General features: G+C 33.7%; 2 protein-coding genes across 2 annotated transcripts; one reads left to right on the plus strand and one right to left on the minus strand.

The window, feature by feature from the left end:
- Positions 1–1,504: 1,504 nt before the first annotated feature.
- LOC139875914 (uncharacterized) lies at positions 1,505–1,828 on the minus strand. The gene has a single exon (XM_071863214.1). The coding sequence runs from the start codon at positions 1,826–1,828 to the stop codon at positions 1,505–1,507; it is 324 nt and encodes a 107-aa protein (XP_071719315.1).
- Positions 1,829–3,258: 1,430 nt separating this feature from the next.
- Positions 3,259–11,727, plus strand: LOC139877940 (universal stress protein A-like protein). The gene is made up of 4 exons (XM_071865339.1): positions 3,259–3,553; positions 4,293–4,396; positions 11,363–11,481; positions 11,646–11,727. Exons 1-4 carry the CDS (start codon positions 3,259–3,261, stop codon positions 11,725–11,727), a joined length of 600 nt encoding a protein of 199 aa, XP_071721440.1.
- The last annotated feature ends 340 nt before the right edge of the window (positions 11,728–12,067 follow it).

Below are 12,067 nucleotides of genomic sequence, written 5' to 3' on the forward strand. Positions count from 1 at the left end.
TTGAAAGGTTTTGATGGACTTGCCAAATTGCGTTTTTATGTAATTACTAAAGGTGAGAAATGTAGGATACACATCATATTTGTTGCCAATAGGATAAGTCCACAAATAATTGCTGTAGTTATCAAGAAACAAGACATAATATCTATGTCCAGAAGTACTTAAAATTGGAGAAGTTCACACATCACTATGAATTATATCAAATGGTAATAAAGTAGATGAAGTAGAAGAAATAAAGGGTAACTTTATATGTTTGCCAAACACACATGATTCACAAATGGTAGAAGACATAGGTTTATTATAACGAATAATATTTTTATTCCTAAGAGAAAGTAGAACATCATTGCCTAGATGTCCAAGACGATGATGCCATACGTTAGAAGATAAAGCAATAAACGTAGATGGAGCTGTCTTTATTTGGCGGAGCATGGAAGTGGTGAGTGGATATAGATCCCCGTTGCTGTTACATCTGAGTATTGGGTTGCCCTTCGGGAATTCCTTCACAGTAAAACCAAAAGGGTCAAATTCAAGTGACAGATTATTATTTTTTGATAAACGACGAACATAAATAAGGTTTTTAATAATATTGGGAACATGAAGTATGTTGCGTAAATGTAAAGAGTGGGAGGAAAAAAGGAAGATGAGTATGACCGAACCCTTTAATTGGAATAGATTGGCCATTACCGACAAATACCTGTTTAGAACCACACAAAGGAAAATAAGAGTTTAGATTACCTGAACCAGACGCCATATGAGAAGTTGCTCCAGTATCCATGTACCATGTATCTTCGGGTGAGTTAAGCGTCATGGTGTGCAGAGCGTTTTCGATATCAGTCGGATAAGAAGCTTCAGAATTAACAGAATGAGCCTGGTTAGGTCTGGGACCCAATAAACTAGCCTGATTCGAAGAAGGCCTGGTCCAACTATTTGTTGGATAAGGGCAAGGGGGATAGGCCCAAGGTGTTTGCTTCCAATTCCAGGGTGGGTTATTCATCCATGTCGATGAGTTTGATGGGTGATAACTACGACCTTTACCACGATTTGAGTTCTGGCGACCCCTATAACTCCTACGATTACTACCACGTCCCCGATTAGAACCCTGATACTGATAGTTAGCGGTTGATGATGGCCTGGGTGAGGAAGGGTTGGTAGCGGTGGTGATTAGGGCAGCATCAGCTGGCATGGACGGTAGCATAACCTACTTCTGTTTGCGAGATTCCTCCAATAATAGCATGGATCGAGCCTGATAAAACGAAGGTAAGGGTGTAATATAAGATAATTGCGATCCAGTTGTGTCGAAGTTAGCATTCAGACCAGCGATTAACTGAAGAACCATCCTCTGATCGGACACTTTATCCCCAACATTGCCTAATTGATCTGAAATTGATTTCAGCTCTTGGCAATAGGCAGTAACATTAGGAAAATTATCAAGCTTGATGTTGGTGAATTGGCGGTTAAGATAGAGTGCGCGAGTGTTCTTGTTTTGAAATAAGTCCTGAATTCTTTTCTAGGTTTTAGCAGCGGTTGAGTCTGCTTCAAAGATGTTATCGAGTAGATCAATGGAAATAGTTCCAAAGATCCAATTAAGGACCACTGCATCTAAACGATCCCAAGAAACAGCTTGTGTGTTGGTTGTGGCGGGTGAAACAGAAGATTTAGACGAATCAGTTGATGGAGGGATGATGTGATCAATCACATCATAAGCTTTGCAGGTGATCTTGAAAAGTTCAGACCAGGTAGAATATTTGACCTTGTCCATCTCAAGGGTAATGGGAATGTGATTTTTTATGTTGGATACTGTAAATGCAGGGTGATACTTGTTGTCGGCCATGGAGAACAGAAAAAAAATGAAGATATCGGCTGGAGAAGAAGAGAAAGAAGAATAGGGATTAAAGGCATGATACCATGTAAGTGTTTTTGATAATTCGATGATGTTTATTCACATTATGAACCGATACATATATAAGCATACAAAGGATCCCCATTCTTCTAACATATGGGAATGATTTCCCAAATCAACTATCTATGGAAAATATATGCATACTTGAAATACAATGATTCTACAGCTAAGTATATGCGTGTATGCGTGTGTATCTAATATTTTCGATTTCACAATCTTCTTAGTTTTAGATTAATCTTTCATAAAAAAAAAATAGATTAGTTTAGACTATTTGTACTTTAGCTCAATTACTTATTCAACTAAGACCAACTAATGAATTGCATAATAAAACAGGTTTAAGAGATAAATATGATCTAACGTGATTCAACTAGACTCATCAAACCATCAATCTAGTATAGTGATACGTACACAAGATTGCATCATTCATCTAGGTTTTATGGAGTTAGTTATATATAAGTAGGGTTACTAGTGTCGGCTGGCTAATATTTGATATTTGTCCTACTATCTAAATTTACATATTGAAATACCAGTGGAGGTAAATGGTCAGATTAATTAACTTACAGGAGTTACAGACACTTCATATAATATTTTATGTATAGAATTATTATATATCGGGAGATCATCGAGGTTATCAAAGTTTTTTGGTTCTGTGTACGTCACTCATATTTAAAAATAATTTTGTAGGCCACCCAAGTTTAACTATTCGTGTTTGTAGGTCACTTATATTTAAAAATAATTCGTAGGTCAACCAAATCCGACTAAAACTTTTTGTAAAAAATTATAAAAAAAACGTAAAAACTTGTGTATTTGGTATAAACTAATCATCATATAAACAATGTTAATTAGGAAAAGCTTGGTTATATGTATCTAATGAGATTTTAGCTAGATTTGGTACCGATTAAAGAACATACGAACTTTGATTACCTACAAATTTATTATTGAATATAGGTGACCTTTAAACACAAAAATATAAATTTGGGTGACTCTATAAAGTCATTTTTAAATATGGTGATGTAAAAATAAAAAACGATAAAATTGAGTAGCGTTTCGTATAATCCCTTATCTATAGTTTCTATTATATTGCTAAAATGATGATGTCATTATTAGACTAATTCCTTTATTAAGAAAAAATTAAAAAGAAAAAGAAAAAAATTTAAGTATGGTAGGTGATGTCATTAATCTAAATAATTTTGAATTAAAATTAAATCTTATTAATTAATTATTATTATTAAATCTTATTAATAATTATTTTAATTATTCATTAAACTAAATAACTTTAATAAATAAATAAATAGGAAACTACAATAAATAAATAATACACATACACATTATCACATAATTCAATCAACAAAGAATAAAAAATGGAAACTACAAACACCGGCGAGACAAGTGAGAACGGAAATCGAAGGAACCTGATGGAGCAAACACCGTTGACGGCGGAGGTAAGCGGGAATAAAATGCTGACGGTGATGGTGGCAGTAGATGAAAGTGATGTTAGCTTATACGCTCTAAAATGGACCCTTGAAAACCTGTTTAAAAAGTCCATCGGTTCGGTTCAAGAGAACCCGGATGTCGAACCCGACCCGGAACAGGGAATGATCACCGTTGTTCATGTTATGGAGCCTTTTGAACGTTACATGTTTCCTGCTGAACCTTGTATGAATTTTTATTTTTTAACAGTTTTTACCCTTTTAGTTTTTCATATTTACTAAAATACCCATATACTCACATGTCTATAAAAACATTCCCTCCCATTTTACATGTCATAAATTTCAACATTGACTTAAAAAATTTGTCTACATTTATGTAATATTCGATAAAACTTACAGTAACATTACGTAAAATTATTATTTGTACAAATTATACCAATGAAAATACATTAAAAACTCAATCTATTTATACAATCATAATTATATTATATAAGGAAAATGCTAACGAACCCTCAGGGTTGTCGTTAACATGCATTAAGTAATTGTACATGGCGGTTATTTATCATTTTCATAAAGACGGTTATCAAAATTTACAACATTTTAAAGCGTGTTAACGACAACCCTTAGGGCCCTTAGGGCCCTTAGGGCTGTCATTAGCATTTTCCTATACAAAATTATTTGAAGTTAAAGTTGTAAGCATTTTCCTATACAAAATTATTTGAAGTTAAAGTTGTAAGAGAAATTTTTTTAAAATGAAACGGACACTTATAACGGAACGGATAGAATACCAGTTTTTCTATACATTTTTTTGACCAGTATAACCATGTATGCTAAAGGTGTTTTTTTTTCTTCTAAATTTTCAGTTAGTTAATGTGAAAATCAATTTTTGTTTATTGATTTATTTATCTTTGTATCTATGTACTTTAATTTAATTTTAAGATATACGATATGTATTTTTTGTGTAGCAATGTATACATCTGCGTCGATGGTGGAATCGGTGAGGAAAGCCCAACGTGGAAATGCTACTAAACTTTTGTCACGCGCATTTCAAATGTGCAAAGAAACACAGGTATCGGATATGGTAAAAACATGAAGTAATTTTGAAATGAATTGTAAAAACATAAAGTAGTTTAAAATGTTTGAGATTTTAGCTCATGGCCAACGGTGATTTTTTCTTTAAATGTTTAGATACATTATACGATCAAGGTTATAAGCAGCGTCGAAAAAACGGCAGAGACGTCCGTTGTAGCGAACGTCGCAATGGTAGTGTACTAGTGTAGTAGTGGATTAAAAGAGTAAAAAACAATCAACAACGGTAAAAACGGTAAAGAAAACCTAAAAAACGGCCGAGACGGATGTTGACTACCGTTGACTCCTTATATATATATTTCAAACATAAACATTACAGTTACAAGTACAGTTACAAGTTACAGACATAAATATTTCAAATTAAAGGTATCTATGCTTAAAAGTAGTGAACATGTTTGAAATATTGTTGTTTTTAATTTTTATGTTTTGTTATAATTCAGTAGGCTTATAACTACCTTTAGTGATTTGATTCTTGATTAAGAATACTAATAATGAAGTGTAAGAACAAAGATGATAATGGAGAGAAAGAAAGAAACACTTTGTAAGTGTGAGAAATGGTGCAAGTTTAATGCTTGCATTCATGGCTATTTATAGCAAAAATATCACAAGTTTAGGTAATACAATAATATTACTTTTGTGTATCAATAATTGACTATCCATTTATATATATATATTTATATATTATAACACTCCCCCTTGGATAGCAATTTTGTTTGTTGAAGATCAACTGTAAGTTACTGCGTCGTTAAAAACCTTGCTAAAGAAAACCCAGTGGGAAAAACTTTAGCTAAGGGAAAAAGAGTGCAGCATGGAGTTGACTCCCCCTCAAGTAGACATCGCTTCGGTTGTTACATCTTTTGAACATATCTCATGCCAATGTTATGAACGTGTGTTCTGAAAATAGCAGTTGGAAGTGCTTTCGTGAAAAGATCAGCAGAGTTTTTGCTGGATTGAACATATCTCATTTCAATCTCGTTGTCCTTAATGAGATTTTGAGTGTATGAGAAGAATCTAGGAGGTATGTGTTTGGTTCGGTCACTTTTGATATACCCTTCTTTCATCTGTGCTATGCAAGCTGCATTATCTTCATAGATAATTGTTGGACTTTTATCGCGTTCTAGTCCACAAGAATCAGTAATGATTTGTGTCATTGATCTCAACCAAAAACATTCCCGAGTAGCTTCATGTAATGCAATCACTTCGGCATGATTTGATGATGTAGCAACAAGTGTTTGTTTTTGAGAACGCCATGATATTGCAGTACCTCCATTTAGGAATACATATCCAGTTTGAGATTTAGCTTTATGTGGATCAGATAAATAACCTGCATCAGCATAACCAACCAAATCTTGTTTTGATTCGTTAGAATAAAATAATCCTAAATCAGTAGTTCCTCGAAGGTATCGAAATATGTGTTTGATCCCATTCCAGTGTCTTTTGGTAGGAGCAGAGCTGAACCTTGCCAACAAATTAACTGCAAAAGAAATGTCAGGTCTTGTACAATTTGTAAGATACATAAGAGTTCCAATTGCACTAAGATATGGTACTTCTGGTCCAAGAATATCTTCATGATCTTCACATGGACGAAATGGATCTGTTTCAACATTGAGTGATCTAACAACCATAGGAGTACTTAATGGTTTTGCCTTGTCCATATTGAAACGTTTCAAAATCTTTTCAGTATATGTTGTTTGATGTACAAGTAAACCATTAGGCGTATGCTCAATTTGTAAACCAAGGCAATACTTGGTTTTTCCGAGATCTTTCATTTCAAATTCTTTCTTTAGAAGTTGAATGGCTTCATAGATCTCTTTATTTGTACCTATGATGTTAAGATCATCAACATAAACAGCTATGATCACATATCCGGATGTTGTTTTCTTAATGAAAACACAAGGGCAAGTAAGGTTATTTGTATACCCTTTGCTTATCAAGTAATCACTTAATCGGTTATACCACATACGTCCCGATTGTTTTAACCCATATAAAGATCTTTGTAATTTAATCGAATACATTTCTTTGGGTTTTGCATTTGATGCTTCTGGTACCTTAAATCCTTCAGGTATCTTCATATATATATCACTATCAAGTGATCCATATAGGTAAGCAGTCACAACATCCATGAGATGCATTTCTAAATTTTTAGAAACTGCCAGGCTGATTAAGTACCTAAAAGTAATTGCATCCATAACAGGGGAATAAGTTTCTTCATAATCAATTCCCGGTCTTTGAGAAAAACCTTGAGCTACAAGTCTAGCTTTATACCTTGTAACTTCATTTTTCTCATTTCTTTTTTGGACAAAAATCCATCTGTATCCTACAGGTTTCACATCTTTAGGAGTGAGAATGATGGATCCGAAAACTTTTCTTTTATTGAGTGATTCTAATTCAGCTCGTATTGCTTCTTTCCATTGAGCCCAATCATGTCTATTTTGACATTCAACCATAGATGTTGGTTCTGGATCATCATCATTATTCATGATGTCATATGCAACATTAAATGAAAATTTCTCATCAATATTTTTCATTTCATTTCGGTTCCATAATATTTTTGAATATGCATAATTGATTGCAATTTCTGTATTGACATCATCAATCTCCTCTGCAGTAGGAGTACTGATTTGTGGTTCTTCTTGAACACTTTCTTTTACTTCATTATCAGCTGATTTTCTTTTTCGAGGATTTTTATCCTTTGAACCAATTGGTCTTCCACGTTTCTGACGTGGCAAAGATTCATGAGTGACGTTATTGCCAGCTTTTGGAATTTCAATTCGAGCTGGAGTATTTACTGCTGGTATATATGATTTTGTCACCGTTTTTGTATCTGTAAATGCATCAGGCAATTGATTTGCAAGTTCTTGTATATGCATTATCTTTTGAACTTCTGTCTCGCATTCTTTTGTGCGAGGATCAAGATACTTTAATTGAGGTTCACACCATGAAACATCATTTTCTTTATTTTTCATTTCTCCCCCTAATCTAGGGAACAATGTTTCATTAAAATGACAATCAGCAAAACGTGCTGTAAAAACGTCACCTGTCATAGGTTCAATATACCTTAATATTGAAGATGTTTCATATCCAACATATATTCCCAACCTCCTTTGAGGACCCATTTTTGTACGTTGTGGTGTCGCAATTGGAACATACACTGCACAACCAAATGTTCTAAGATGGGAAATATTTGGCTCTTGACCAAAAGCAAGTTGTAGGGGGGAATATTTATGACTTGCACTTGGTCTGATGCGAATCAATGCAGCAGCATGTAAAATTGCATGACCCCATATAGATACAGGGAGTTTTGTTCTCATTATCAATGGTCTAGCGATTAACTGTAAACGTTTAATCAATGACTCGGCTAAACCATTTTGTGTATGCACATGAGCAACAGAATGTTCAACAACAATTCCTATAGACATGCAATAGTCATTAAATGCTTGAGATGTAAATTCACCAGCATTATCAAGTCTCACCCTTTTAATGGTGTAATCAGGAAAATGAGCTCTCAATTTAATAATTTGTGCAAGAAATTTTGCAAATGCCACATTACGGCTTGATAACAGACAAACATGAGACCATCTGCTAGATGCGTCTATTAGAACCATGAAATATCTAAATGGTCCACATGGTGGATGAATTGGTCCACATATATCACCTTGAATTCTTTCAAGAAACATTGGTGATTCTTTCTCAACCTTAAGTGGTGAGGGTCTAGTTATCAATTTTCCAAGAGAGCAAGATGTACATGGAACCATTGTATCATGATGGATTTTTCTATCCTTTAGTGGATGTCCATGAGTACATTCAATAATCCTTTTCATCATTGTTGATCCTAGATGGCCTAATCTGTTATGCCATAAACTGAATACACCAGGATCAATATATTTTTCGTTAACTACCATATGTATTTCTGGTACATTTATATGTGTATAATGTAATCCAGAACTAAGTCTTGGCAGTTTTTCAACCACATGACTCTTGTCAGTGATACTTAAATATTTCTCATTTTCTGTTGTCACTGACTGATAATCATACCCGTTAAGGTATATGTCGGAGAAACTCAATAAATTTCTGCTTGACTTGGGAGAAAATAAGGCATCATTTATTAAAAATTTTGTACCATTTGGTAGTATGAAATTTGCCTTTCCTATCCCTTTTATCAAGTTAGCAGGTCCTGATATTGTATGTATAGTTCCTTCCGTTGGTTTTAGATCAATAAAATATTTCTCGGATTTAAGTATAGTGTGTGTAGTTCCACTGTCTGCTATACAGAGATCTCCACCACTTGATTGATGTTGTATTCCAGCAAAATTCATATTGAACTTCATATATAAGAAATAAATAGTGAGTACATTAATATTACACAATATTTTAAACGCAAATAGATAGTACTGAAACATTTAGCAAACATAATGACAAAGACAGACGATATTAAATCGTTTATTTTTCGAAAGACACACAACTTAAACATTCAAGAAATCTTCATATAAATCAGATGGTTTCTCAGTGACTGTTGGATCGACGTTATCCACAAAGTTTACTTCCTTTTCTTTATCTTTCAGCGAATCCTGATACATCTTAACAAGATGTTTAGATGTTCGGCAAGTATTAGCCCAGTGGCCCATTCTACCACATCTGTAGCAAGATTCTTCAGAATTTTTAGAAGAATTTTCTTCAACATCTTGTTTAGTGGGCTTGTTTTGTGGTTGATATTTATATTTTCGTGGATTATTATTTCTTTGACCACCACGGCCACGACCACGACCACGTCCTCGCCCATTACCATTACCATAAGGATGGTTTCTACCATAGTTATGGCTTTTGGCATGATGATGGTGATGGTTATTATAACCACGACCTTGCCCGCGTCCTTGTCCCTGTTTATAATTATTTGCAGTATTTGCTTCAGGGATTGCAAGTGTACCAGTAGGACGGGATTGCTGATTTTTCATTAATAGCTCATCATTTTGCTCTGCAACTAAGAGATATGAATTAAGTTCAGGATATGTTTTGAACTTTAGCATTCTCAAATTTCTTTGCACTGTGATGTTTGCAGCATTCATTGTGGAGAAAGTTTTCTCCATCATGTCTGCATCACTTATTTCATGTCCACAGAATTTAAGTTGTGAACATGTATTATACAGAGCTGAGCTATATTCATTTACTTTCTTAAAGTCTTGGAACCTTAATGTTCTCCATTGTTCCATAGCAGCTGGAAGTAAAATTTCCCTTTGATTATTGAATCTGCTTTTGAGACCTTCCCATAAAACATGGGGATCTTCTACAGTCACATAATTATTTTGTAAGCATTCAGCAATATGTTGATGAATAAAGCAACATGCCGTTGCTTGTTCTTTTTCAGAACAAGTGTTGTTTTCATTTATGGCTTCAAGAATGCCCATTGATTTAAGATGCATTTTTACTTTTATAACCCATGGCATGTAGTTGTTTCCAGTTGATTCTAAAGGAGTAAATTTAAGCTTTTCCAGATTCGACATTTTCTATTAAAACAAACAACATGATAAATTATAGTCACTTTATATTCATAAGTATATAAACATTAAACATAAATTTAATATAACATAAATGATAAGTAGGTGACAGTGTCGACCATATGTAAGCAATCATTAATAAATGTTATATAACATAAATATAAATATTAGTAAACATAAATGATAATTAGGCGACAGTGTCGGCCATATAAATGTTAGATAATAGAAATATAAATGTTAGTTACATAAATGATAATTAGGCGACAGTGTCGGCCATATAAATGTTAGATAATTGAAATATAAATGTTAGTAACATAAATGATAATTAGGCGACAGTGTCGACCATATATTATTCAGGTGGTATAACCGACCATATATCATTTAGGTGGCAGAGCCAACCATAATTAGTATTAAGATTATCGTGCTGATAACGTGTTATAATTCAGTAGGCTTATAACTACCTTTAGTGATTTGAATCTTGATTAAGAATACTAATAATGAAGTGTAAGAACAAAGATGATAATGGAGAGAAAGAAAGAAACACTTTGTAAGTGTGAGAAATGGTGCAAGTTTAATGCTTGCATTCATGGCTATTTATAGTAAAAATATCACAAGTTTAGGTAATACAATAATATTACTTTTGTGTATCAATAATTGACTATCCATTTATATATATATATATATATATATATATATATATATATATATATATATATATATATATATATATATATATATATATATATATATATATATATATATATATATATATATATATATTTATATATTATAACATGTTTGAAATATTATGCGGTATTTGTCTTTAATATTTATGTTTTGCAATGTTTATGTTTGAAATAGATAAAAATGCGCAGATGGCCCATGAACTTTGTCACAAAAGCACGTCAAACCTTTATCTTTTTTTCCGACCCAGATGACCTTGAACTATCAACATATAGCACCGATGACCCAAACTCTAAACTCTGTTAACTTTTAGGCCGTTAAGTTGTGGGTGTGCGTGTCACTTGAGGGTAATTCGTCCACACACATAAGATTTATTGCAGACTAAACGGGGTTTTTTATGAGGTTTTTCGGTGCTATATGTTATGTGTGTGGACGAATTTGCCCTCACGTGACACGCACACCCACAACTTAACGGACTAAAAGATAACAGAGTTTGTAGGTTGGGCCATCGGTGCTACGAGTTCAGGGTCATCTAGGTTGAAAAAATAGATAAAGGTTTAACATGTTTTTTTTTGACAAAGTTCATGGGCCATCCAAGCAATTTTGTCTTTAAAATATATATTAAAAAATAACGTTGATCAACATCCATCTCGACCCCGTCGTGACCGTTGCGACGCTACAAGGTTCCGACCGTCTTGATTCCGTCTCGCGTCTTCTTCAACCTTAGTTATAAGTACATTTGACTTACCTTTAGGGTCCTATATGTGTAGATGAAAGCTGAAACTCTAATTTTGGAGGGAGATCCTAAAGAAATGCTTTCTCAAGCCGTTGAGCAAATGCATTTCGATCTACTTGTTGTTGGTAGTCGTGGACTTGGGGCTATCAAACGGTAATGAACATTTTGTATGGTTCGACGAAATTTTAGCTTCATTTATGTTATGATTGGTTTATGTCTTTTGTCATATCATTCTGTTGCTAAAACTTCAATTTTGTTGTTGTTGTTGTTGCAAGGGTAGCATTTGTTTAATTCGTTTATATATGTTCTTTATATAGGGCGCTTTTAGGAAGTCTAAGTGACTTTTGTGAGCACCATGCGAAGTGTCCGGTACTAATAGTGAAGCCTCCGCACAAATAGTTACAAATCTAAGCTACATTCGATCCCGGAGGAACATTTGACGACTAACGTGTGTTTTTGTTCTAGTTACTGATTGTGGTTTTCGCTAGGATAAACTACCTAATAAGGTTCAAGAGTTTACTGTAAGGCTTGGGCAATGCATAAATTCAGATCATTTTGGTCTGAATGTGATGCTCAATAAAGATAAAATAAAAGATAGAACTTTAAAGAAGCTGCTGATCAGATTGGAGCAATTTTCTATAGTACTTGTTTGCTTATAGGTAAGCTTTGAATAAGAGCCCATATATATTGGAATGAAGATGACAGGCCCATTTGATGTGTTGCTTTATGGGTTCGAAGC

This window comes from Rutidosis leptorrhynchoides, chromosome 11 (genome assembly GCF_046630445.1).
Source record: "Rutidosis leptorrhynchoides isolate AG116_Rl617_1_P2 chromosome 11, CSIRO_AGI_Rlap_v1, whole genome shotgun sequence".
NCBI lineage: Eukaryota > Viridiplantae > Streptophyta > Magnoliopsida > Asterales > Asteraceae > Rutidosis > Rutidosis leptorrhynchoides.

Bases quoted from the DNA above. Each gene is read 5' to 3' on its own strand.
- LOC139875914 (XM_071863214.1), bottom strand. From the start codon at position 1,828: ATGGCCGACAACAAGTATCACCCTGCATTTACAGTATCCAACATAAAA.
- LOC139877940 (XM_071865339.1), top strand. From the start codon at position 3,259: ATGGAAACTACAAACACCGGCGAGACAAGTGAGAACGGAAATCGAAGG. The intron at 3,554-4,292 runs GTATGAATTTTT...TTTTTTGTGTAG, and splicing joins CATGTTTCCTGCTGAACCTT to CAATGTATACATCTGCGTCG. The intron at 4,397-11,362 runs GTATCGGATATG...CTATATGTGTAG, and splicing joins AAATGTGCAAAGAAACACAG to ATGAAAGCTGAAACTCTAAT.